At 42.2% G+C, this 27,329-nt stretch overlaps 2 protein-coding genes across 2 annotated transcripts in view; one reads left to right on the forward strand and one right to left on the reverse strand.

Moving 5' to 3' along the window:
* The window catches only part of LOC311271323 (uncharacterized protein), a 207,725-nt gene that overhangs the window by 77,307 nt on the left and 103,089 nt on the right, over positions 1–27,329 (forward strand). The window lies entirely within an intron of this gene.
* On the reverse strand, positions 369–27,230 carry LOC311266329 (uncharacterized protein; the record flags this gene model as incomplete). Its single annotated transcript, XM_084368649.1, is given in 21 exon segments — positions 369–916; positions 1,151–1,197; positions 3,398–3,571; positions 4,327–4,500; positions 4,890–6,684; positions 6,762–6,990; positions 7,073–7,139; positions 9,054–9,167; positions 10,081–10,194; positions 10,729–10,842; positions 11,344–11,479; positions 17,868–17,877; positions 17,879–18,405; positions 18,497–18,543; positions 19,155–19,328; positions 21,587–21,760; positions 22,146–23,943; positions 24,021–24,249; positions 26,561–26,627; positions 26,848–26,991; positions 27,104–27,230. Coding segments are annotated over 21 exon segments (6,807 nt in total). The 5' UTR covers positions 27,229–27,230.

Genomic DNA, 27,329 nt, shown 5'->3' on the forward strand with positions numbered 1-27,329 from the left:
AATTGGTAATAAAAAAAACATGTGGAGCAACAAAATACATATAATTTATTATGTTCTTTACCAGCAGAACATTATTTTAAAGTATTGAGACTCAGAATGTGTCAACAACATGATTCTTTATATACAGATGATGGAAATGAACTGAAATAACTAGAATGAGAAACAATCTTTGATGATCGACTTCATGAACAATAATAACTCATCTCAATTACAAAAACTGTGGAATCATATTTGTACGAAGTCAAATGATCAGAACATATTTTTACACTTTCATGTTTGTGGACCTGATTTAAACCTTCAAACACACCTGGATGTGTGTGTGTGTGTGTGTGTGTGTGTGTGTGTGTGTCTCTGTGTGTGTCCCCCTCCTACAGAGACACTGAGGAACCAGGTAACCAGAACCAGAACCCAGGATAAAGAGGTTGACTGAATGTGGTGTTGAAGGTGTGGAGGTGGATCAGTGTGTCAGAGACTCTGTAGAAGGACAGAGTGCCAGCAGGACAGTCCACATACACTGCTACTCTGTTAGAGACAGAGGAGGAGGAGGAGGAGGAGGAGGAGGAGGAGGAGGGGAGGGCTGTACTTCTGTTATTGTGACAGACAGAGTAACAACCACCATCAGAGCAGCTCAGACTCCAGGACTGATTATTCCATCCAAACCAACAGTCCTCACTGTCTCCTCTCCTGCTGATTCCTCTGTAACTCACTGATATCTCAACCTCTCCTCTCCACTCGACCTCCCAGTAACAGCGACCAGCCAGACCAGTTCTACACAGCAGCTGAGGCCAGTACTCAAACCTCTCTGGATGATCAGGATATGGCTGCTTCTCTCTCACTGCTGTCACCTTCCTGTTGTTGTCAGACAGTTTGAGCTTTCTGTTTACTGTGTTTGTGTCCACTGTGAGTTCACAGACATCTGATGGAGAGAACAAGACACAATACAGCAGCAGTTTATCATCTAACACAGCTGATGGTTTATTTGTTGCTTTATTAACAGACTGACTGTTAATTAGATCAAAACTTCACAATGACTCATCTTTTTGGATCTTCTTTCAAACTGACAGTTGAATGCAGATACACAAGCTTTAGATTTAAACTACTTTAACATGTGCTGCCTTGTTTTCATCAGTCAAAGTGAACACACACTTACACTTCCTCACACCAGGTTTCAGCCTCTGCTCTCCACCATGTTCCACCCTGGAGGAAGAAACAAAGTCAGGATGAACCTTCAGAAGCTTCCTCATCAATGATCTTCATAAAGCTTCACTCAGATCACCATGAAGATAAAACAGCTGCATTTATAAAACACACTTCATACACACACTCAAACTTTACATCAAATATTCACAAACAACAACTAAATAATAAAAAGCTGGTCGACTGAATAATCATTGAATAAATTAATTTTCCTACATTTAATAATGTGAAGTGACAGAATCGACCGCAGTGGAAAATATATGAAACATAAAATAAAACTACGACTGAACTTTGAACCTCGACTTTTTAAACAAAACAAACGAGACGTCCTCAAAGTGTTCAGAAAAAAATCCTGACAACTGGACAAACTCCTTCTGATGAACATCAGGTCAGATCAGGTATCTGAAGACTTTCTGACAGCAAACTTAATGCTTTTAAACATCTTTTAAAGAAAATCAAAGAACATTAAATAACCTGTGAAGAACTAATGAATGCATGTTGGAGCTGGCGGATATGAAACGATCTCATGTTGACCTGAATGAACTGTGTTCTCCTGTTGTGTCCATCATGAAACAGAAACTCTTCACACGTCTCAAACTAAATCTTAAATGTCTAAATGTTGTAGCTTTCATTCACAGCTGGCTTCAAATAATTAACTTGGACAACAGAAATGTGTCAATAATAACTCAACATGAAGAACAATATCACTGCGGAGCACTATAGCATGTTAATACTGACAGGCTGTTAAAACCTCTCCACGTAAAACTGAGCAGTCTCATTTCTACACAACTTCATAATCCTGTTATCTCACAGTTAAATATGATAAAAGCTTCAAATCACTGATGACAACACGCTGGTTTTAAACATTCAGGTTCAGATATCATCACTGGTGGAGTCTTTGCTGTCTGTCCTGTAGGGGGCAGTGCTTTTTATAACGTAGCTCTACTTACAAACAAACTCTGGTAATTGTGTGAGGTGTGCTACATGTTGCTATCAGCTACATCACCAGAAACTACAACTCAAACATGAATGAGAGTTGAAGCATTCAGTGTTTGAATGTTGAAACACTTCACACACATCAGCAGCTCTGCTGAATCACTGATCATCTGAACTAACATGCAGCACCAAGTGTAACTAAATAAAAGATGTTGTCCAGCTTCAGATCACACAGATAATTACAACCAAACAACTGGACTCACACAGAGAACGTTCAGACTGTCTGACCTTCAACTGACAGCAAACGAGATCACATCCTCACCAAAACTGACTCTGTTGTTCTTTGACTTGATGAAAATGAGTTCTTCTCTCTCTTTTATTCAGCTGTTAGCATTAACATCTGCAGTTGTTGTAGCAGAAATTCTCCTTTGTGAGGTAAAGAGTTGCTATTTCTCAGAAGAATTGTAGACTCAGCAGATGAATCTGATCTCTTTAATACATGCAGCATGGAGAGAAGACCCGAAGTCTTCTCTCCAGTCTTCCAAATGTTTCTGCATTAAATACAGTGGTTGCATACTTCACGACAGTCGTGAATCACTTCTTCCCAAAACAATGACCCCCTGGACCCCCTTGCTGTTTATTGAAATGTAAATGTCATCATCTTCCTGTAACACCTCAGGAAAAGAGAATTCCCCCTCATATGACTTTCTGACACTTACACCTTAAAGGAGAATCTCCCCTCCTCCTCTCACATCCTGATATGGTCTTTACATTACATTGATTACTGAATGGAAAACTATTTAATTTACACAGCTTTTATATTCACATACATAACATTAAATAATGTGGCTTTTCATGAGTCTGGTCATTATCTTAAAATTTAAGATCTTTCATAAATAACACAATGAATCTCCAGAGCAACTACTAAATGACTAAATGGAAGTTGAGCTGAGCTGTTTTTCAGTTTCTGTCCACGATCAAGAATCAACTTTAAACCTCTTGATGAGTTTTTATTCTGGTTAATAAACACTGAACTGTATTTATCAAACAGAGTGTGTGTTGCAGTGTCATTAAATGATCAACAGCAGATGGTGGTGTGATGTTAGTCAGGAGGTCAGTCTCAGTGTGGACAGGGACTCTCAGCACATCAGTTACTGTCTTCACTGTTATCAGCAGTGCTGCTGGTTCAGACTGTGAACCAACAGTCCTCAGCTTGTCAGTGTGACAGAGAAACAGTGTGTGAGCTCTTGTTGTTTGTTCATACCTGATAGTGTCCAGTCTCCAGTCTGGATCCTCGAGTCCAGCCGACAGCAGCTTCACTCCTGAGTCTCCTGGATGATTGTAGCTCAGGTCCAGCTCTCTCAGATGGGAGGGGTTGGATCTCAGAGCTGAGGCCAGATAAGTACAGCCTTCCTCTGTGATCAGACAGCCTGACAGCCTGGAGACACACACACACACACACACACACACACACACACACACACACACACACAGGACAATGTATATTTATGAATATGTAGAGACAGACATTCTCTGAATTATATCTGTGAACTGTGATTTTGTTGGTCATGGGAGAAGGATCTCCCTGATGTTTTTTCCCTGTTAAAAAGTTTTTTCAATCAAGGGTATAAGGACAGAGGATGTCACTCACTCTACAGATTGAAAAGCCCACTAAAGCAATGTAAAAATTATTTGGGGCTTTATAAATAAAATTGACAGCAGACGTGATGTGACATCAGAAAAATATTGAAAATATAGCCAGCTGCACTGGAAAAGCTCTGTAACCACTTGACACTGTTGTCCGACAAACTGCTGAAGAGAAAAAAAAAGATGCTGATGAGAGCAGCGAGACTGAATCCAACAGTAAATCGTGGAAAGTAGAAAAACAAAAAACAAACACCAAAAAGAGGGCTTTAAGATTCACCAATTCATAGAGCTGAGGGGCAACAAAAAGTCATTTGATAAAACTCTGTTTGACACCTGATGTATTAAACATTTCATGCACAATTAATGAAAAAAAAACCACTGATTAAAGCTGCCATGGTGATTGATGAATATAACTTTACTGTACATTAAGATAACTGATGTAAACCTCCTACAAATGTTTAATATACAGTTACAATTTCTTAAGCAATTTTTAACCTGATGCCAAGCAACATTTGAGTGGTCATTTAACAGAACCTGAAGTCGGACCTGAGAGTCTCCAGTTTACAGTGTGGACTCTTCAGTCCAACAGACAGCGGCTTCACTCCTGAATCCTGCAGGTCGTTGTCACTCAGGTCCAGCTCTCTCAGACTAGAGGACTGGGAGCTGAGAACTGAGGACAGTGCTTCACAGCTTCTCTCTGACAGATTACAGCCACTCAGCCTGAAGAGAGTTAGTGACAAAGACAAACACTGATGCTGATTCTGTCTTATACAATATAAAACACATCACATTTCTATGGACTGGGTCTTTATAGTCTCAAGTATATTACTGGGATCTGTCAACAATTAATAAAATGTCCTAAATTATACTCATATCTCTGGGATTGAGCCTGACATGAACTACAAAGAGACAGTTTTCTTCTATTTCATGGATGCATTATTCTGTAGAGGTACAATCAAACTAAAGGAACAATATGCATGTTTTTCAACCGATGAACTGATCAAGCTGTTGACTAAATCTTTGGACTCTTATTTGATTGATATTTGATATTAGGAGATTCATTAGTGGAGAAAAACCCTACATGTGTGATACAGTATCTGTTCACTTACAGAGCTTTGTTGGAGGCTTTGACCACTGGCAGCAGCCTCAGAAGAGCCTCCTCTGAAGCACAGTACTTCTTCAGGTCAAACACGTCCAGATCTTCTGATGACAGTAAGATGAAGACCAGAGCTGACCACTGAGCAGGAGACAGTTTATCTGTGGAGAGACCTCCTGATCTCAGGTACTGTTGGATCTCCTCCACTAGAGAACCATCATTCAGTTCATTCAGACAGTGGAACAGATTGATGCTTCTCTCTGGAGACAGATTCTCACTGATCTTCTTCTTGATGTACTTCACTGTTTTCTGATTGGTCTGTGAGATACTTCCTGTGTGTGTCATCAGACCTTGTAGGAGAGTCTGATTGTTCTGCAGTGAAAGACCAAGGAGGAAGCGGAGGAACAAGTCCAGGTGTCCATTTGGACTCTGTAAGGCCTCGTCCACAGCACTCTGGTAGAGATGTGTTGGTTCAGGTTTGTCTCTGAATAGTTTAGACCACCGGGAGGTTTGTTTTCCTTCTGCCAGCAGATTGACTCCAGAGTTGATGAACATCAGATGGACATGAAGAGCAGCCAGAAACTCCTGAACACTCAGATGGACGAAGCAGAACACCTTGTCCTGGTACAGTCCTCTCTCCTCTCTAAAGATCTGTGTGAACACTCCTGAGTACACTGAGGCTGCTCTGATATCGATGCCACACTCCGTCAGGTCTGATTCATAGAAGATCAGGTTTCCTTTCTGCAGCTGCTCAAAAGCCAGTTTTCCCAGAGACTTAATCATCTTCCTGCCCTCTGGAGTCCAGTGTGGATCTGTCTCAGCTCCTCCATCATACTTGACGTTCTTCACTTTTGACTGAACCACCAGGAAGTGGATGTACATCTCAGTCAGGGTCTTGGGCAGCTCTCCTCCCTCTCTGGTCTTCAACACATCCTCCAGACCTGTGGCAGTGATCCAGCAGAAGACTGGGATGTGGCACATGATGTGAAGGCTTCGTGATGTCTTGATGTGGGAGATGATTCTGCTGGCCTGCTTCTCATCTCTGAATCTCTTCCTGAAGTACTCCTCCTTCTGTGGGTCAGTGAACCCTCTGACCTCTGTCACCATGTCAACACACTCAGGAGGGATCTGATTGGCTGCTGCAGGTCGTGTGGTTATCCAGAGGCGAGCAGAGGGAAGCAGTTTCCCCCTGATGAGGTTTGTCAGCAGCACATCCACTGAGGTGGACTCTGTAACATCAGTCAGGATCTCAGTGCTGTGGAAGTCCAGAGGAAGTCGACACTCATCCAGACCGTCAAAGATGAACACAACCTGGAACTCTTCAAAGCTGCAGATTTCTCTGGTTTCAGTGAAGAAGTGATGAACAAGCTCCACCAAGCTGAACTTTTTCTCTTTCAGCACATTCAGCTCTCTGAAAGTGAATGGAAATGTGAACTGTATGTCCTGGTTGGCTTTGTCTTCAGCCCAGTCCAGAGTGAACTTCTGTGTTAAGACTGTTTTCCCGATGCCAGCCACTCCCTTTGTCATCACTGTTCTGATTGGTTCATCTCTTCCAGGTGAGGCTTTAAAGATGTCTTCTTGTCTGACTGTTGTTTCTGGTCTGTCTGGTTTCCTGGATGCTGCTTCAATCTGTCTGACCTCATGTTCATCATTGACCTCTGCAGTCCCTCCCTCTGTGATGTAGAGCTCTGTGTAGATCTGATTCAGAAGGGTTGGGTTTCCTGCTTTAGCGATCCCCTCAAACACACACTGGAACTTCTTCTGAAGGTTAGATTTGAGTTGACGTCGACAAACTGCAGCAACAGTTCCTGAATGAAACACAACACATCAGTGAGTGGATGTTAGTGTGAAGAAGAAAACAGTTTATTGAGGAAAATCGTCTTACTGCTCTGCAGACAGTCAGCCAGCTCCTCCTGCTTCATTCTCCTCAGGAAGTTCAGTGTGATCTTCAGAAATGCCTCTCTGCTGCTCCTCCTCTGCTCCTCCTCCTCACCGTCCAACACCTCCTCATCCTCACTCTGCCTCTCTGAGCATTCTGGGTAATCTGGACTCAGAACCTTCTGGAACTTCTTCAACTCGTTCTTCACAAAGGTGACAACGTTCTCCTCAAGATGCTGCAAAAGAGTCAAACTTCAAATGTAAAATGAGACATTTCATTTGCAGCTGAAGTAAAGTTGTTGTTGGACATTTACACACCTTAAATATGGAGTCCAGGTCTGTTGGATGCTGCTGGACAGACTGACCACTGAGAACCTGCTGAACTCTGCAGAGAGAACATAAAGTACGATGATTTCAACCATCAGCAGCTTCACATTTTTACATCATCTGTCTGCTTCTGGGGCCTTTTGATGGATTAGGTTTTCTGGTATTAATGATGACGCCTTTAGGTTGATATAAGAAGCTTCTCACTGCCATTTTGCTTTTCCAGTGCAGTGTCTCATTTATCACATAATTCTTTAACTTTCAGAATTTCCCAGAAAACTGTGCTCCTGTACTAAATCCACTGATAGATGCAGTACAAAAGGAAACTGAAGTCATTGTAGGGAAAATAAGACACCTAATGTGGTAGAGAGGCTCTCATACCTCTTCCTTGACCCTGGGAGCTGAGCTGTCTAAAAGTTTTATGTGCATTTATCTTTAGCTGTGATTCTTCGATAGCACTGTGCGGATCAAGACAACCGTGCCATTGTTGTAAGACACACTTTGAAGCTGGTAGCCCAGTTGTGGTGGAAATACAAATCCTGGCTGTGCCGGGCTGCTGTGCCGAGTCAAACCGAGTAGAGCCAGGCCGGCAGATGTAATGGAAGAACGGCAAGAGTTCACATTTTTCTGCTCGTCATTCACAGTCAAGTCTTCAGATCTGTCGGTTGACATCCATCTTGAGGTAATTGACTTGCAGTGTGATTCAGATTTAAAAGATATATTTGTCTCTGCGGGCCGTGACACATTTTATCAGTATCTCTTACCAGAGTACCCCATATTGACGCCCTGATAGCCAAAATTTTGTGCATGTTTGGGACCACTTACCCATGTGATCAGTCTTTTTCTGTCTTGAGCATGAATACAGCTAAAATGTGTGCCAGGCTTACACATAAGCCCTAAATGACATTATGAAACTGGCAACTGCTAAAGATTTGATGCCTAATATTGATGAACTTTACTTCTTGTAATATACTGCGTCATGCTGCGTCAGAGGCTTCACCCTGACCTGAACAAAGTTTGTAATGCAGGAGATAACAACCTGCCACCTTAACAGCTTCCACTGTAAATGCTGTGTTGTGCTGTGTTGAGTTTTTACTTAAATACACTAAAAGAAAAGGAATCATTCTTGGTTGTTGTTATTTATTAGTTATTGTCCTATGGTCCGGCCCTCCTGAGGTCAAGCTGGGCTGCATGTGGCCCCTGGACTAAAATGAGTTTGACACCCCTGATTTCTATCTTAAGCAAGCAAGTAACTTCTGCTGTGTTTAATGAGGTCGTACACACGGCACATTAACATCCAGACTGTGGAGGTCAGACAGAAGTGAGACGTTCATATTATCTTTTCTCTTTTTAATTTCAGAGCAGTGTTTTGAGAATGACTTACAAACTACCTTCATCTGTCAGAGGGGGAGACTGCCGACTGCAATTAACTCAAACATCTCTGCTTCCACTGTCTGTATGAATGGGTTCAGTTGAAGTCGGACTTCTCAGTAAAGGCGGCAGCATTTGAGAGACACAGTCATTGGACTGGTGTCAAAGATGCAGAGGGACTGATGCAACATTAAATCTTAAGCCCAGGACTCTTGACATTAACCATCCAACTTCCTCCCAACAGACTGAATCTATGGGCAACAACACAATATGTTGTCACGGTCCACCTGCACTGATCCACACCTCCTCCAGTCAGAGTACTGAGTCCCAGGAGGAACCAGAGAGAGATCAACATCTTTAGTCCACAAATGATTTGAACAATTGATATCAAATCTGGAGGAAAATCATTTGCTCTCATTTGATCACTTGCTTCATGTATTAACTGTTGATTTCTGGAAAGTCTTGAATATTTAATGTTCCTCTTTGAAGAAAACATTAAATCAGTGGAGTGTGAAAGTTGAGACCAGCTGACAGATCATTTTATGTCAGGACTTGATAGAAGGAGAGCTGCAGAGCAACAAACTCTTCTGGTTTCCATTCTTACCTTTCTTCAGCAGAGTGGTCTCCATCCTTGAAGTCAAAAGGCCGACCCATGGACCGGTCACTCTTCATGGACACTCTGCTGGGTGTAGGAGAGTCTGGTCTCTGCTGCTGAACCCTGATAGAAACAGACGGACAAACCAACGCACCTCTCAAACCTTCAACCACAAATTAATGTTCAAATGTATCAAAATCTAAAGTTGATTTAAAGAGAAGAAGTCCAGAAAAACCATCAGAGTTTGATGATCCAGTTTGGGACAATAACCAAAGTTCATATTATAAGTCAGATACACTGGTTCTAGTAATCGTGTCATGTTGCTGATCGTTCCTTCAGTTTGAAGCTACAACCCTTTTTAAAATGTGACATGAGGAGATCAGAGGAGGTGGACAACATTACAGGAGACTTCTTTGAAATGATAAACATCAGTAAAACGTTGTCTGAATGTTACAAATGAAACGTTCCGCCAACAATAATATTGTTAGAACATGTAGAGAACATTATAGGAGCTGAATGTGTTTGGTGTGTTCTGAGGTTTGGTGTAATTCACTCAGTGTGTGTGTGGGGTCGCTGTGCTGTCACCTGGGGAGCTCAGGTGCATATAGGTGGCATTATTCACTCCCTTTGTTAGGCTTTGACCCGGAAGGGCAAACGGTTTTCGACCGCTGTGGCGCGGAGGCGCTCTTCATTAGCTGTTTGTTTTTCTTTTGTTTACGGACAACGCACCGTAATAAAACCCACTGTGGATCAACTCAAGGACAGCGTGGACATTCATTCATTGCGGTATGAGAGCAAAGCCAAGGCGAGGCGCGTCAACCAGGTTATTCCGTAGTCAAAACCTCAGTAGCTCAAGTATTAGGCTGAGCTCCTTTAATAAACATGATGAAATGTTACAGGAACCCTTCTGCTGGCTGGGACTATGTTGACTTTCTGAGTCTCTGAAGGACGTTTTCTCCTTTAAAACACCCAACGAATATCCATTTTTACTATTTTCTGGAGCTAAATCACAAACTCACCTGGTTTACATTCTTACCTTTCTTCAGCAGACTGGGCTCCATCCTTGAAGTCAAAAGGCCGACCCATGGACCGGTCACTCTTCATGGACACTCTGCTGGGTGCAGGAGAGTCTGGTCTCTGCTGCTGAACCCTGATAGAAACAGACAGACAAACCAACGCACCTCTCAAACCTTCAACCACAAATTAATGTTCAAATGTATCAAAATCTAAAGTTGATTTAAAGAGAAGAAGTCCAGAAAAACCATCAGAGTTTGATGATCCAGTTTGGGACAATAACCAAAGTTCATATTATAAGTCAGATAAACTGGTTCTAGTAATCGTGTCATGTTGCTGATCATTCCTTCAGTTTGAAGCTACAACCCTTTTTAAAATGTGACATGATGAGATAAGAGGAGGTGGACGACATTACAGGAGACTTCTTTGAAATGATAAACATCAGTAAAACGTTGTCTGAATGTTACAAATGAAACGTTCCTCCAACAATAACATTGTTAGAACATGTAGAGAACATGATGAAATGTTACAGGAACGTTCCTGCTGGCTGGGACTATGTTGACTTACTGAGTCTCTGAAGGACGTTTTCTCCTTTAAAACACCCAACAAATATCCATTTTATACTATTTTCTGGAGCTAAATCACAAACTCACCTGGTTTACATTCTTACCTTTCTTCAGCAGAGTGGTCTCCATCCTTGAAGAAAATAGGCCAACCGATGGACCGGTCACTCTTCATGGACACTCTGCTGGGTGCAGGAGAGTCTGGTCTCTGCTGCTGAACCCTGATTGAAACAGACAGACAAACCAACGAACCAAACAAACAAACCTTTAACAACAACTTTATAGTCTGTTAGTGTAAAAAAAAAAAATAGACTTATCAGTGAAACTTTTTGTCACATAATGATCATTTTATTTTCTTATACATGACTTTCTTCTTCTTTCTCGGTGCATTTAAATATTTTAACTGCTTTAAATTCAGTTTTTTTCCTGTTTGTGTTGTGATGCACAAGTGCTGCATGTAATGTATAATGTGTGCTATAGAAATGAAGCTTTTATTACTAACAGATATGTCCATACCAATATATCCTAACAAGCTTAAACAGTCATGTTGATGTTTAAGTCAGACTTCAATACAAATATGTTAATATTATCAAACAGGATGAAAACTGGGCTTCAACACAACACACACAGAGCTTTGAGAGTGAATCATGATGGTGGAGTGATTTGAGTGCTGAGCTGTGACATGGAGAAGAGTCATGGACAGTTAGAGATCCTCATCTCACCTCTGAGCTTCGGTCTGGCGGTCATGTTCCCCACACAGAGTGGTTTTAGAGGGAGGGACTCCCTCCTCTGTCTCCTCACACTGATTCATAGCAGAGCCCACACCTTCACACAAACACAACAACATGCTGTCACACATGATTTATCAGCATTCCTCTCAGTCACATGACAAACATACAGAGTCTGACTGGACACCAGATTCACACAAACACTGAATACATCCAAATCTGACTTCAGTCAACACGACAGACATGTTGACAGCTTCAGCTGCAGCAAAACTGAATGTAATATTTTCAGCTCCTTTCAGACTCTTTAAACATTTGAGTTGAATGATGCCAGTAAAAAGCTGCAAAATAACCCAGTTTAAACACAAAAACAACTTGTGATGAGCTGAAACACCGGAAATGTTCAGTCTGTATCAAAATAAAAGTGTCTGTCTCTTTAAAAAGGACCGTGTGGACTCAACTAGTTTACGGTCAAAACACCAAAACAAGAACAAACCACGAGCACAATCATTCAGCTGCACATGAAACACTAAACTAAAACTCAATCATCACTTTTTAAGAAACGTTGCTGGTAGGGCTGCATAATTAATTCAAATATGACCAAAATCACAGGAGCTGAGGTTTTTATGATGAAGGTAAAATGTGTGACGAGCAGGGTCACAACGATATTTTTCAGGTACTGTGGTATGAAAACTGACAGTTATCATGCAGTGTAGGTCCACCTGCTCTTCTACGATATATCTGTTCTGTATTAGGGTAAAAAATAAATCATTTTCATAATTTATGTAAAGTTTCATGAATATTTGGTGAAATTATAATAAGGCGTTTGTTCAACAACAAAAAGGAGCCTTCTGTGTTCATTCCTTTAAGAGTCACTCCGACATAACTGAGTACACTGTGACACCGTCATATTTCTTAGATACCATTATAAATGGATTATTGTGGTGCTACAGAGACGCTCCTACAAATCATGTTCTTCAGATGTCAGGGAGCATTTTTTGGATTTTTTTCAGTAAAAAATTAAATGTAAAATGCACCAAATTCAAAGTAAAACTGTGACTCATTTCTCAGTATCTGTCAACATAATCACTTTGTACCACACAGAGAAAAATATGAATTCATAGTAAAGTGATGAAGAACATGGCCGTCACATTAATCAGATGTATTCACCAGCTGTGGTTGGAACATGTTGAAGCTGCAGTCAGAAAGCTCAGAGCAGCTGATGTAGCTCCATCAGTCCACCAGATGGAGCACATGAGCCACACATGTCCACAGAGCTGAAGAGCAGCAGCACACTAAACTGGACTGTGTTGACTGAGACGCTTCATTAATAACCCATCATCTGTATCAGATTATCACAAACTGTGTGTTCTGCTAAACTGGACTTTCTTTCATTGTCACATTATAATATTAATAAAATCACAATCAGCTGATCAAACTTTGATGAGCACATGATTCTGGCTCGGTCTCTCTTGTAGAAACTAAACTTCTCTCCACAAACATGTTACATTTAGAATAATGAGGTCGTTCTCTACAAAAATACATCTTTATTTTAAAAGCTGCTGCAGAAATAACATCATTGTTGTTGGTGGACTAAGAGACTGGACTGTCCGGCTGCACAACTCTCAGATTATTGGAGGAAACAGAACAATGAAAGACTCAGCAGTTGTTGTTGATGTAGTTCTTCTGGATCAGAACCCTGCTGAGGAGTATTAACCTCCATGGCCGCTCACTCACACTGTCAGTTTGTCTCATACTGCTGTGGCTGCTTTGTGCTTTTCAGCAGAGCGTCTGGATAATAATAGAAACATCAGAGCTTCAGTTCTTCATGTGAGTCCATGTTTGAATGGTTCAACAGAGAATCTGGTCCCTGCCTCTCAACTAGTTTCTTATTAATAAAGACAGAAGTTGTGTCCAAATGAATTCACTGTTTCTACACAACTAAATCTGTTCTGAGGAGACAAACGGTTGTTGTTCTTCCTCATTTGCACCGGTTGATCCTGTCGACCAACGAGCTTGACACCTCTCACACATTTCAATAGTTTTTACTGCGATGATTGTGTCAAACTAATGAAGACACAAACAGTCTGATAACACGAGTCTTTACAGGAGAAAAGACACAAATCACACATGAAGAAGTCACATTAAAAACACACATTTACCTTTTTGTTGAGGCAGAAATCATGTGAGTCACACCGAGACAGGAAGTGAAATGGAGAGAGAAGTGAGGCTGTTTTACTGTCAGGGCTGTTTTCCTAAAGTCAGCAAAAGTTCTGTCATGATTATGTTTCTTAGTTCCTCAATTTTTTTCATCTGTATGTAGCGCTCCCCTCAGCAGTCATATTGATGAGGGCAGGGCTTTTGGGTTCTTTTAACAAATAGTTTTAACCCTGATTAACTCAGTTTTAATTATTATCTTGGATTTCTTTTTAAAACACACATATGAAATGTTTTCAACCTACCTATGAATTTACCTTTCGTAAATTATATTTTTAATGAAGATTTTTACCAAATGGGTCTCAATAGGCCTCTCTCAGAATTAAATGATACTCTCTTAAGTAATAAAGTAACACACACAAGTTTTTAGAAAAATAAGTCTCAATTATTTACTCAAAATAACAAAATGAAATAATATTTAACACATCTCATCAACTTCTGATGTCCTGGCAATATTTCCTTTCAATTGCAAAACACAATGAAACCAAATTCACATTGAACTCAGTGGGCCCACTCTCAGTCACTTAACACCTCAGCCGGCATGTAACATAAAATATAGAAACCCTGTTGCAGGCCTGATGCGAAGCTTGGGAGCGGTGCGGCCCAAAACTTATGGCCGGCTCACTCAAAGGAGCAAAATAAAAGTGTGGTACCTTATTCCAGTATTACCAGTCCAGTCTGCAGCTGTGACCAGTCTCTCAGTCCCGGTGAGGAAGAAGAGGGCACACAGGGGTCCAGCGACAGCGTTGTCTCCTCCAGCGAGGTGCACTGAGCTTTAAGTTGATACTATAATGTCAGCTCAACAGTCTCTGATCAATCTTCAGGGTTTCCACGTCAGAAACGATGAACTAAAGCCTTCGAAGTTAGCTTGGTTAGCTAAACAGTGGCTACGAGTCTGTTCACTTTGCTAATGAATGCTAACAACCTACACTCAACATGCTAATGAGCTAACAAACACGTGAGGCTAATGCGCACACATGAACAACTGTACAACATATTTCCAGTAGAAATATCTTTAGCTGCTCACAGAAGCATGTCATGAGTATCCGGACACGGACTCACTAGTAGAAAGTCTTAGACACACACTACACACTCGTTGCATGTAAAAACATTAAAGAGAAAAAAAAATGTTTTTTATGAGTGAAAGTTTTTATTTCATAAGATTTTTTTTTCACGGAAAATAAAAATTCACTTGGTTTCATACAAGTTTTCATAGATGGGAAAAAAAAATGAAGAAACTTTGAAAGATTATCCTGCAAAAGCTGTCAGCTCATAAACACAGGAGAGAATAATTTAGAGAATAATTTAATAATTTGGATCAGACAGAAAATGGATCACCAGAAATAAAAAAAAATAGTTGACTGCTGACACCTCAAATCTAAAAAAAAAAAAAAAAAAAAAAATTAAACTAAAATGAATAATCTGAATATCTTAATGACAACATGAAGTGTAGTTCTTCATCCTCTGACCAACCGACGGTGGCGCTGCGACACACAAGCTGCAAAAAGAAGCATTCACTCTGGGCTGCAGTGAATTAAAAGGGTTTGAGTTAAGTGGGAACCAAAGGGGTCTGAGCTCCCATGACAGCAGTCAAATCACACTAATACATCACCAACAACTGTTATTGTAATCACAAATAATGATTTTCTCAATGTAATGAGTATTCTTTACATTAATGATACAAACAGGTGAACAGATTAATCAGATTAATAGAGAAAACACGTCAAATTCCCAGAACAATGAAAGACTGTTGGATGAAGGGCATTGTTGTTCTTCCTGATTTGCCTCCCTGCCTGCAGCCCTGCCTTTGTCTTCTTGTTGTCATATTTCATGTAGATGAAACCAGCCAACAGGATATAAAGGAATTAAAATGAGCTCCACCTGAAACATCTACAGCAGTAAAATGACACATACACATTAATGCAGCAGGAATATTAATCCACAAACATCAGATTGTAGCATCCTCAACACATATATGAAATATTGCTAAGCACTCTTTAGAAAGGAGAACCATCTCTATTGATTAATTAATTAGACAGAAAATGAATCACATTAAATGAATCAGTCTTATATGTGAAAGTTGTAAATTCTTGACATAGGTCATATAGGCGGTCGGTTGTAGCACCGCATGCTGGAGGGGCGCCGCCGTTTGGGGTGTTGTGTCACGTGAGCACTGATGTACTGTATGTTTGAACACAGCTGCAGGTCAGGCAACAAACAGCAGCAGCATCATACATACTGTGGTGACTATTCAATAAAAAACAAAACTTGTCACCTGATGATGGTTTGGGATGGTTCTTGACTCAATTCCAGAGTGAATTAAAAAGAAAGGTTGCAAAGGTGATCTCTTTGGGTGTGGTTCCCGTTTATTTCAACAAAAAGATAAGGTACGTTGACAAAACAAAAGGTTTTCTATTACTTCTCTGGCTGTTGTGTAAAAACTGTGTTTTTCCCACCACCACTCCACTCAAACTAATCAACTCTCCTGATCTCAAGCAGCTGGGGCAGCTGCTGGGGTAAAAGAAAGCAATTGAAACAATACTGCACCCTTGTGGAAAAGTAAATACCTACACAACATAAGAAATGGCTCCTACACATACATACATGCATACATACATACATGTACATATACATAACAAGAGTGGATGAATGATAATGAATGGCAAATGTAGGTATTAAACTATTGCCGACAGAATCAATAAAAGCAAACACCATTTAAGAATTTGCTCTGCATCAGCTCATCAGAACACATGAAGAGCCAGAGCAGGCTAAGACAAGGCCTATCTGAGGCCACAGAGGAGACACACAGCATGTGTTCTCCGGTCAAATAATTAACTAACTAAAAAGAAAGGAATTTCTTCAGCTCTCAGTAAAATATTAAAAACACAAGCCAACACCTGATCATGCCTGTTTTCTGCATTGCCAAGCAGGAGTGCTTCACCACAGAGAGCCCAAAATAGAGTGATGAGCAAAATCCAAGAGTCAGGATGTAAACCGTGAGAGACAAGAGGGCAGGACAGCATGTGTTGTGAAGTTTTATAGTGTAGGGGTGTGTTTTGGTAGTAATAGGATCCTTAGCGCTCTTTTCCCGATGACTAATGAATTCCTTTGTTTGGAAAGAGAACTGGCCTCTTCTTAAAGGGGAGTAATTTGATTGGTTTGACTAAATAATATTTGAATTATGCACGCTGTCATCAATTTATGAGACATATCTAAGAACCAATGGAGGCTCCAGGAGCTTGTAAGATGAATTAATCAAATAACACAGAGTAACAAAATATAACAAATAAACATGTTCTTATCTGTAGCTAAGGATTATAGAACAGAGGAGCACATCTAAAATAATAAATGATAACAGAAGTCAAATCATAAATAAACCATACTGTTTAACATCAAATACACTCATGTGATACTGACATTATATCACTGTGCTAAAAGTTACAACCAAAACTCATCAGATAGAAGTGGAATCCTGTAAATCGGCAGATTTTAAAGCTGAGGTTCATGGATATCAAAATGATGAGATGATCTGAAACACAAGATAAATATATTTACACATTAAAGTAGATAGAAAGACATTTCAGACACTTGTGGTGAGGAAAGGAGAGGAGCAGGACAAAACACACTTAACGAGGAATGTTGGTCACCCCACAATTTACAGCCCTCGAGAGGTTTAATGGTCCATCTATGTGGATGTAGTCTGTCTAAAGAGTGAACAAATCCGTTTCGATCTGCTGCACCTGAGATATCAAACTAATGTGAAAAGACGTTATTTCAATCAGGAGAGACACATGAATGAGAAAGTCAAATGTTTATTCTGACAGATGATGTGAGATAATGAAGTGTTGACAGAAAGTCTTTGGCTCTTCGACTCTACAGGGAGATTTTGTAATGGAGGTCCGTCTGCACGTAGCAGCAGCTCTATCCACTCATAGACACATATTTACAGATAATAACTCAAAGAAGACAAATGAGAAACTTCAATGATGAAGACAAATCAACTAAATAAAAGCCGTCTGAACAAAGATCATGATTATGATGATCTATATGCATGTGTGTGTGGAGCCTGATGTTATTGTATATACAGGCTGATTGTTGTGAGAAAACAATCAGATCACAAAGTTCAGAAAACTGAAATCTGAACGTTCAAAACATATTTAAAGAGATTTAAAACCACTGATGTGCAGCGCATTGACCAAGAAGAGACAACACAACTACACCATTTCTGTTACTGTGGTTTACAGAGAGGGTGTGTGTGTGTGTGTGTGTGTGTGTGTGTGTGTGTGTGTGTGTGTCCCTCCTACAGAGACACTGAGGAACCTGATGACCAAAATCTGAACCCAGGATAAAGAGGTTGAGTGAATGTGGTGCTGAAGGTGTGGAGGTGGATCAGTGTGTCAGAGACTCTGTAGAAGGACAGAGTGCCAGCAGGACAGTCCACATACACTGCTACTCTGTTAGAGACAGAGGAGGAGGAGGAGGAGGAGGAGGAGGAGGAGAGGACTGTACTTCTGTTATTGTGCCAGACAGAGTAACGACCATCATCAGAGCAGCTCAGACTCCAGGACTGATTATTCCCTCCGAACAAACAGTCATCTCTGTTTCCTCTCCTGCTGATTCCTCTGTAACTCACTGATATATGAACCCTTCCTCTCCACTCGACCTCCCAGTAACAGCGACCAGTCAGACCATTTCCACACAGCAGCTGAGGCCAGCAGTCAAACCTCCCTGAATGATCAGGATATGGCTGCTCCTCTGACACATATGTCACCTTCCTGTTGTTGTCAGACAGTTTGAGGAGTCTGTTTACTGTGTTTGTGTCCACTGTGAGTTCACAGACATCTGATGGAGAGAACAAGACACAATACAGCAGCAGTTTATCATCTAACACAGCTGATGGTTTATTTGTTGCTTTATTAACAGACACACTTACACTTCCTCACACCAGGTTTCAGCCTCTGCTCTCCACCATGCTCCACCCTGGAGGAAGAAACAAAGTCAGGATGAACCTTCAGAAGCTTCCTCATCAATGATCTTCATAAAGCTTCACTCAGATCACCATGAAGATAAAGCAGCTGCATTTATAAAACACACTTCATACACACACTCAAACTTTACATCAAATATTTACAAACAACAACTAAATAATAAAAAGGTCTGACAAAAATATATAATCCAAAAAAGACAATAAAATACTAAAACTGAACGACAGGAAACTATAATATATATTTAAGTCAGTGGATTCCAAAGTATTCAAGTGAACTTTTATTTATTTTGTCCAATATGAAAAATCACACTTTGTCTCCAGGCTCTTTACAATCTGTTAAGCAGATGACTCCCTCTCTACTGAGAACCTTTTGACTTGATTTGTCAAACAGAGTGTGTGTTATAGTGTCTTTAAATGATCAACAGCAGATGGTGGTGTGATGTTAGTCCGGAGGTCAGTCTCAGTGTGGACAGGGACTCTCAGCACATCAGTTACTGTGTTCACTGTTATCAGCAGTGCTGCTGGTTCAGACTGTGAACCAACAGTCCTCAGCTTGTCAGTGTGACAGAGAAACAGTGTGTGAGCTCTTGTTGTCTGTTCTTACCTGAGAGTGTCCAGTCTCCAGTCTGGATCCTCGAGTCCAGCCGACAGCAGCTTCACTCCTGAGTCTCCTGGATGATTGTAGCTCAGGTCCAGCTCTCTCAGATGGGAGGGGTTGGATCTCAGAGCTGAGGCCAGAGAAGTACAGCCTTCCTCTGTGATCAGACAGCCTGACAGCCTGGAGACACACACACACACACACACACACACACACACACACACACACACACACACACACACAGATTTAAATATCATTTATTTTCATCTTTTCTTTCGTTGTCAGGATTCCCACATTAAAGTTTGACCACTCAGGCAGCACAAGACGTTGTTATACACAAAATGGACATCATAAAAACATCTGTGAAGACAGAGACCGAATCACAGAGTGCTGAGGTTAAAAAAGGGGCAAAGTCTCCACCAACTCTTTGGTTAAATATCAGTCTGATGTTCCATTTTGTTCAGCAGCTAGTCTCTCACTGTGTCTGTCAGCTGCTTGCTGCTGGGCAGGTAGTGTACAGAGGGTCTATCAGAGCGTGTTTGATAAAACAGCTGCTGCCGAAAAAGGTGCTGATGAGATCAGAGAGACTGAATCAAAACAGTAAAGTTGTGGGTTGTAAAAATATTTCAAATTTCTCCATTTACAGCATTAAAACACAATATTTAATTCAAGATAGTTCTTGTTTGGTAAAAGCTACTCATCACCATGGTGCTAGCTTTAAGTTGTAGAAGTCATGAGGGGCAAGGGAGATTTTTTTTTCTGGTGAAGTTTTTTTTTAAGAAAAAACATTTCAAGAGAAAAGAAAAATCTTTTTGTGAGAACCTTTCCCGAAAAAACATTTTTCAAGAGGAAAGTAAGGCTCATATCTGTTCTCGTTGTCATGGTTCTACTGTGGCAGTCGGGTACAGGTACTACTCAGGTGCTAACAACAATTTTATTATTTTATTGACTCTGAAGTTGTTACTCAAGCTTACATTCCCACACTCACTCTCCTGTCACCCAAAGATATTTTCTCTTAAGAAAACAGGCTTCTAGCTCAGGTGACACTTACCTACTGTCCTGTTGACCCTCCTCCTGTCTGGTAATCATTGTGAGACTGTTCAACTTTTTCAATCCCCTCTCCTCACTCTCTAATAGTCCTAGGTCTCCCTTGGTTAAGACTGCATTATCCTCATATCGCCTGGTCTTGTTCCAGAATAGTGAGTTGGAGTGTGCACTGCCACTCAAACTGCCTCCACTCTGCTGCCCCCTCCTGTAGTCACTTGACTCCTGCCATTCCAGAACCTAGTGACCTTTCCTCAGTCCCTGCTGACTACCATGACCTTGGTGATGTATTTAGTGAAGACTGTGCACTCTCTATTCCACCTCACCAAATTTTATGACTGTGTCATCGACTGTGTCATCGCCAGCTCTACACCTCACCCGTCCTGAACGAGACGCCAGTCACTCCAGTTCGTGGTAAAGGTGAGCGCCTCAGACACCGGAGTTGGAGCGTTGTTATCGCAGTGATTGATTCGATGTTCTTCTGGTATGCCGGTGATCAGAAGCATACCAGAAGCTTCATCTCTGCGCTTTCTCCTCACATTCTCACATTAACTTACCCCTGCCAAGAGGAATTACGACGTGGGTAACTGGGAGCTGTAAGCTGTCATCCTTGCCCTTTCCTTGTTTGGACCAACCATAGAAACCTTGCCTATCTATGCTCTATGCTATGCGATCCAGGACTTCAGCACTGCACTGTGTTTCCGCCAGACATCCGGTCTCCTGGTCCACACATCCTCCCTGGGTTGAATACACCCATAACTCCCTGGTCAGCTCCACCACAGGCATATCGCCGTTCATGGCAGCTAAAGGCTTCAAGCCTCCCTTGTTCCAGGAGCAGGAGGCTGAAGTAGCAGTTCCGTGTGCCCGTCACACCCTCCTCCGTTCAGCTGTGTGGAACAAAGGCCTGGCGGACAGACACTGCACATCAGCTCCTACCTACGCCCTGGGTCAAAAAGTGTGGCTCTCATCCAGGGATCTTCCCCTCCAAACCAACTACCGTAAGTTGGCATCAAGATACATTGGACATTTTGAGATTGTCAAAATGATTAACCCTTCGGTGGCCCGACTCAAACTCCCTCAAGCACTCAAGGTGCACCCCTCCTTTCATGTGTTGCTTCTAAAGCATGTGTATTCCAGCCTGTGGCCTCTGCATTTTGGGTGCGTAATACGGTTAAGATTGTAAAAAATATTGTGTTTCTTGATGATTTATGTGGTGCTCGCTAATTTTATACCAGTGCTCCTCAAATTTTCCATCAGGAGCACCAGTGCTACAAGTGGCAGAAGTTTGTCTGGAGCCCTGCTACAGATGTTGAATTTCATATTTTAAATAGACTTAAACTTGTATATGCAGTAACATTAAAGTATTCTTTCTGAAACAGAAGCTGAATCCTGACCTGAGAGTCTCCAGTTTACAGTGTGGACTCTTCAGTCCAACAGACAGCTGCTTCACTCCTGAATCCTGTAGGTCGTTGTCACTCAGGTCCAGCTCTCTCAGACTAGAGGACTGGGAGCTGAGAACTGAGGACAGAGCTTCACAGCTTCTCTCTGACAGATTACAGCCACTCAGCCTGAAGGAGAGTTAGTGACAAAGACAAACACTGATACCGTTTCTGTCTTATACAATATAAAACACATCACATTTCTATGGACTGGGTCTTTATAGTCTCAAGTATATTACTGCATTCTGTCACCATTAATAGATGTCCTGAAATGTCCTAAATTATACTCATATCTCTGGGATTGAGCTTGACATGAACTACAAAGAGACAGTTTTCTTCTATTTCATGGATGCATAAATCTGTAGAGGTACAATCAAACTAAATGAACAATGTGCATGTTTTTCAACTGATCAATCTGATGACTAAATCTTTGGACTCTGATTGATATTTGATATTAGGAGATTCATTAGTGGAGGAAAACCCTACATGTGTGATACAGTATCTGTTCACTTACAGAGCTTTGTTGGAGGCTTTGACCACTGGCAGCAGCCTCAGAAGAGCCTCCTCTGAAGCACAGTATTTCTTCAGGTCAAACACGTCCAGATCTTCTTCTGATGACAGTAAGATGAAGACCAGAGCTGACCACTGTGCAGGAGACAGTTTATCTGTGGAGAGACTTCCTGATCTCAGGTACTGTTGGATCTCCTCCACTAGAGAACCATCATTCAGTTCATTCAGACAGTGGAACAGATTGATGCTTCTCTCTGGAGACAGATTCTCACTGATCTTCTCCTTGATGTACTTCACTGTTTCCTGATTGGTCTGTGAGATACTTCCTCTATGTGTCATCAGACCTCGTAGGAGAGTCTGATTGGTCTGCAGTGACAGACCCAGGAGGAAGCGGAGGAACAGGTCCAGGTGTCCATTTGGACTCTGTAAGGCCTCGTCCACAGCACTCTGGTAGAGATGTGTTGGTTCAGGTTTGTCTCTGAATAGTTTAGACCACCGGGAGGTTTGTTTTCCTTCTGCCAGCAGATTGACTCCAGAGCTGATGAACATCAGATGGACATGAAGAGCAGCCAGAAACTCCTGAACACTCAGATGGACGAAGCAGAACACCTTGTCCTGGTACAGTCCTCTCTCCTCTTTAAAGATCTGTGTGAACACTCCTGAGTACACTGAGGCTGCTCTGATATCGATGCCACACTCTGTCAGGTCTGATTCATAGAAGATCAGGTTTCCTTCCTGCAGCTGCTCAAAAGCCAGTTTTCCCAGAGACTCGATCATCTTCCTGCTCTTTTTATTCCAGTGTGGATCTGTCTCAGCTCCTCCATCATACTTCACGTTCTTCACTTTGGACTGAACCACCAGGAAGTGGATGTACATCTCAGTCAGGGTCTTGGGCATCTCTCCTCTCTCTCTGGTCTTTAACACATCCTCCAGAACTGTAGCAGTGATCCAGCAGAAGACTGGGATGTGGCACATGATGTGGAGGCTTCGTGATGTCTTGATGTGGGAGATGATTCTGCTGGCCTGCTCCTCATCTCTGAATCTCTTCCTGAAGTACTCCTCCTTCTGTGGGTCAGTGAACCCTCTGACCTCTGTCACCATGTCAACACACTCAGGAGGGATCTGATTGGCTGCTGCAGGTCGTGTGGTTATCCAGAGGCGAGCAGAAGGAAGCAGTTTCCCCCTGATGAGGTTTGTCAGCAGCACATCCACTGAGGTGGACTCTGTAACATCAGTCAGGATCTCAGTGTTGTGGAAGTCCAGAGGAGGTCGACACTCATCCAGACCGTCAAAGATGAACACAACCTGGAACTCTTCAAAGCTGCAGATTTCTTTGGTTTCAGTGAAGAAGTGATGAACAAGCTCCACCAAGCTGAACTTTTTCTCTTTCAGCACATTCAGCTCTCTGAAGGTGAATGGAAATGTGAACTGTATGTCCTGGTTGGCTTTGTCTTCAGCCCAGTCCAGAGTGAACTTCTGTGTGAAGACTGTTTTCCCGATGCCAGCCACTCCCTTTGTCATCACTCTTCTGATTGGTTCATCTCTTCCAGGTGAGGCTTTAAAGACGTCTTCTTGTCTGATTGTTGTTTCTGGTCTGTCTGGTTTCCTGGATGCTGTTTCAATCTGTCTGACCTCATGTTCATCATTGACCTCTGCAGTCCCTCCCTCTGTGATGTAGAGCTCTGTGTAGATCTGATTCAGAAGGGTTGGGTTTCCTGCTTTAGCGATCCCCTCAAACACACACTGGAACTTCTTCTGAAGGTTACATTTGAGCTGACGTCGACAAACTGCAGCAACAGTTCCTGAATGAAACACAACACATCAGTGAGTGGATGTTAGTGTGAAGAAGAAAACAGTTCATTGAGGAAAATCCTCTTACTGCTCTGCAGACAGTCAGCCAGCTCCTCCTGCTTCATTCTCCTCAGGAAGTTCAGTGTGATCTTCAGAAATGCCTCTCTGCTGCTCCTCCTCTGCTCCTCCTCCTCACCGTCCAACACCTCCTCATCCTCACTCTGCCTCTCTGAGCATTCTGGGTAATCTGGACTCAGAACCTTCTGGAACTTCTTCAACTCGTTCTTCACAAAGGTGACAACGTTCTCCTCAAGATGCTGCAAAAGAGTCAAACTTCAAATGTAAAATGAGACATTTCATTTCATTTACAGCTGAAGTACAAGGACATAATGGAGGAAAAATTCACACAAGGGAGCCTCAACTCAGCTTGGCATGGAATCAAAAACATGGCTGCTGTGAACACTGCTCCCACCACCCACAGGACCATCCAGGTGGCCGGCAGCAGCCCAGCATCCCTCTCCAATGACCTTAACTCCTTTTTTTCCAGATTTGAGACGGACGGTTACATGCTGGCATTCCGACATTCCAAAATTCCGACATACCACTATTCCGACATGCGAACGTCCCGGCATTCCGACAAAAGTTTAACCATAATCCGCAACCCATAACCCTAACCCTTTTTAAAAGATGTGTCGGAATGGCAAGACGTTTAAAAAATAAATAAATACCACCATTCCGACCTTAAGAGGCAACAAATGTCAAATGACATATACAGTATGGAACATTTAACTTTCAATTTGAGATTACAGAAGGAAAAGGGGGAAGATTACTGGACTAAATGGGTTACATATTTAGCCGATGCAGAGTGTGACGGCTGAAATTGTTGTAAACACAGCTGTGAACGTAAGTGTATAATCCTGTCGCGAGTACTTAAGTGTATCATTCAATGTGACTGAATGTATGTATATGACCTCATGTTTGTGTTATGAAAAGGAAAAAAAATAAAGTTTAAAAAAAAAAAAAAAAAAAAAAAGAGGCAACAAATGTCGGAATGATGGGATGTTTCATTAAAGGTTTAAGTGTTGCCATTCCGACAATTAAGGCCTAATGTCGGATTGGCGGTATGTCGGAATGGCTGTTGCCTCCCGAGACGGACAACATCACCCAGCTAGAAGACGTTATCTCCTCCCTCACACCTGCTGAAGCTGAACTCTGCTTCAACACAGAGGAGGTCGTGAGAGCCCTCAGGAGGACCGAGGAGAACACAGCACCAGGCCCAGACAACATCAGTGGCTGTGTCCTGCGGTGCTGTGCAGAGCAGCTGGGGGGCGTGTTTCAGCTCCTGTTTCAATGATCCATGGACAGCGGCACAGTCCCCCAGCTGTGGAAGCACTCCACAGTGGTCCCCATCCCCAAGAAGAGCTCTGTCAAGGCTCTGAACGACCTGAGGCCTGTGGCTCTCACTCATGATGAAGGCTATGGAGAGAGTCATCAAGAACCACATCATCAAGGTAACTGACCCACTGATGGACCCTCTCCAGTTCACGTATCGCGCAGGTAGAGGGGTCAATGACGCTAAAATATACATCCTGGATACTGTACATGAGCACCTAGAACACTCCAACACTACAGCCAGACTACTGTTCGCAGACTTCTCCTCTGCGTTCATCACCCTACAGCCACACATCCTGGCAAAGAAACTCTTCACCCGCTTCCACCTGGACGACCAGCAGACCCTGTGGATTACAGACTTCCTGACCAACAAATCACAGAGGGTGCTGGTCAATAACACCTTCTCTGACCTCTCCATCACCTCTACTGGCTCCCCTCAGGGCTATGTCCTCTCTCCTCTGCTCTTCATCCTCTACACTAATGATTGCAGGTCCACCCATCCAGACTGTCATCTGGTCAAGTATGCTGATGACACAGTTCTCCTGTCGCTGCTCTCAGGTCCTTCACATCACCACAGCTCAGCTTCATGAGTTTGTGGAGTGGTGTGATAACTCCTGCCTGGAGTTCAATGTGGAGAAGACCAAAGAGATGGTGGTGACCTTTTCTAGCAAGCAGAGGGAGCTGGCTGCAGCAGCTGTCAGCACAGTCCATGGGAAGACTGTAGAGATTGCACAAACTTCGACTGCATGTTGAAATTTGCCTCCAACACAGAGAAGATTCTCAGGAGATGCCAGCAGCGTAATCACATTCTCAGTAACCTGCTTTCACTCCACCAGCCTGTAAAACAGGACCCGCCTGCAGAGCACTGTCAAAGTCTGCTCTAAAATCATCGGACTTCCCTGGACCCCCCCACCCCCATCCTGCTAACGGACAATAATCAACACACATCCCCAATTTATCTTTATATATTTATAGTATTTCTATGGACATTCAATCTACCTCGGTACCAACTTGCACCTTATGTAGATACTGCTTATATCCCTTTATTCTATTTATACCTTTTTATATTTTATACCCTTTTATATATTTTTATATTTTTTTTAATTTAACCAGCTGACTGTTTTGTGTTGTGTTGTGTACAACTGCTCCACGTGCCTTGCTTTGAATTGCCCCCCGGGGACAAATAAAGTTTTTTGAATTGAATTGAAGTAAAGTTGTTGTTGGACATTTACTCACCTTAAATATGGAGTCCAGGTCTGTTGGATGCTGCTGGACAGACTGACCACTGAGAACCTGCTGAACTCTGGAGAGAGAACATAAAGTACGATGATTTCAACCATCAACAGCTTCACATTTTACATCATCTGTCTGCTTCTGGGGCCTTTTGATGGATTAGGTGAAACAGTTTTCTGGTTTTAATGATGACGCCTTTAGTTGAGTTTCTAGTTGTCGACCCTGTTATTTATGTTCCTGTCTAGGAGGAGAGCCGCAGAACAACAAACTCTTCTGGTTTAAATTTGTGCCTTTCTTCAGCAGAGTGGTCTCCATCCTTGAAGTTATTAGGCAAACTCATGGACCGGTCACTCTTGATGGACACACAGCTGGGTCCAGGTCCAGGTCCAGGTCCAGGTCCAGGTCCAGCAGAGTCTGGTCTCTGCTGCTCTGGGCTTCAACACAACACACACAGAGCTTTGAGAGTGAATCATGATGGTGGAGTGATTTGAGTGCTGAGCTGTGACATGGAGAAGAGTCATGGACAGTTAGAGATCCTCATCTCACCTCTGAGCTTTGGTCTGGCTGTCATGTTCCCCACACAGAGTGGTTTTAGAGGGAGGGACTCCCTCCTCTGTCTCCTCACACTGATTCATAGCAGAGCCCACACCTTCACACAAACACAACAACATGCTGTCACACATGATTTATCAGCATTCCTCTCAGTCACATGACAAACATACAGAGTCTGACTGGAGGAAACTAATGAAGCTTTCTGACCCCAAATGATCAA

The sequence above is a fragment of the Pagrus pagrus genome (assembly GCF_965226575.1).
Source record: "Pagrus pagrus genome assembly, chromosome: 2".
Classification (NCBI taxonomy): Eukaryota; Metazoa; Chordata; class Actinopteri; order Spariformes; family Sparidae; genus Pagrus; species Pagrus pagrus.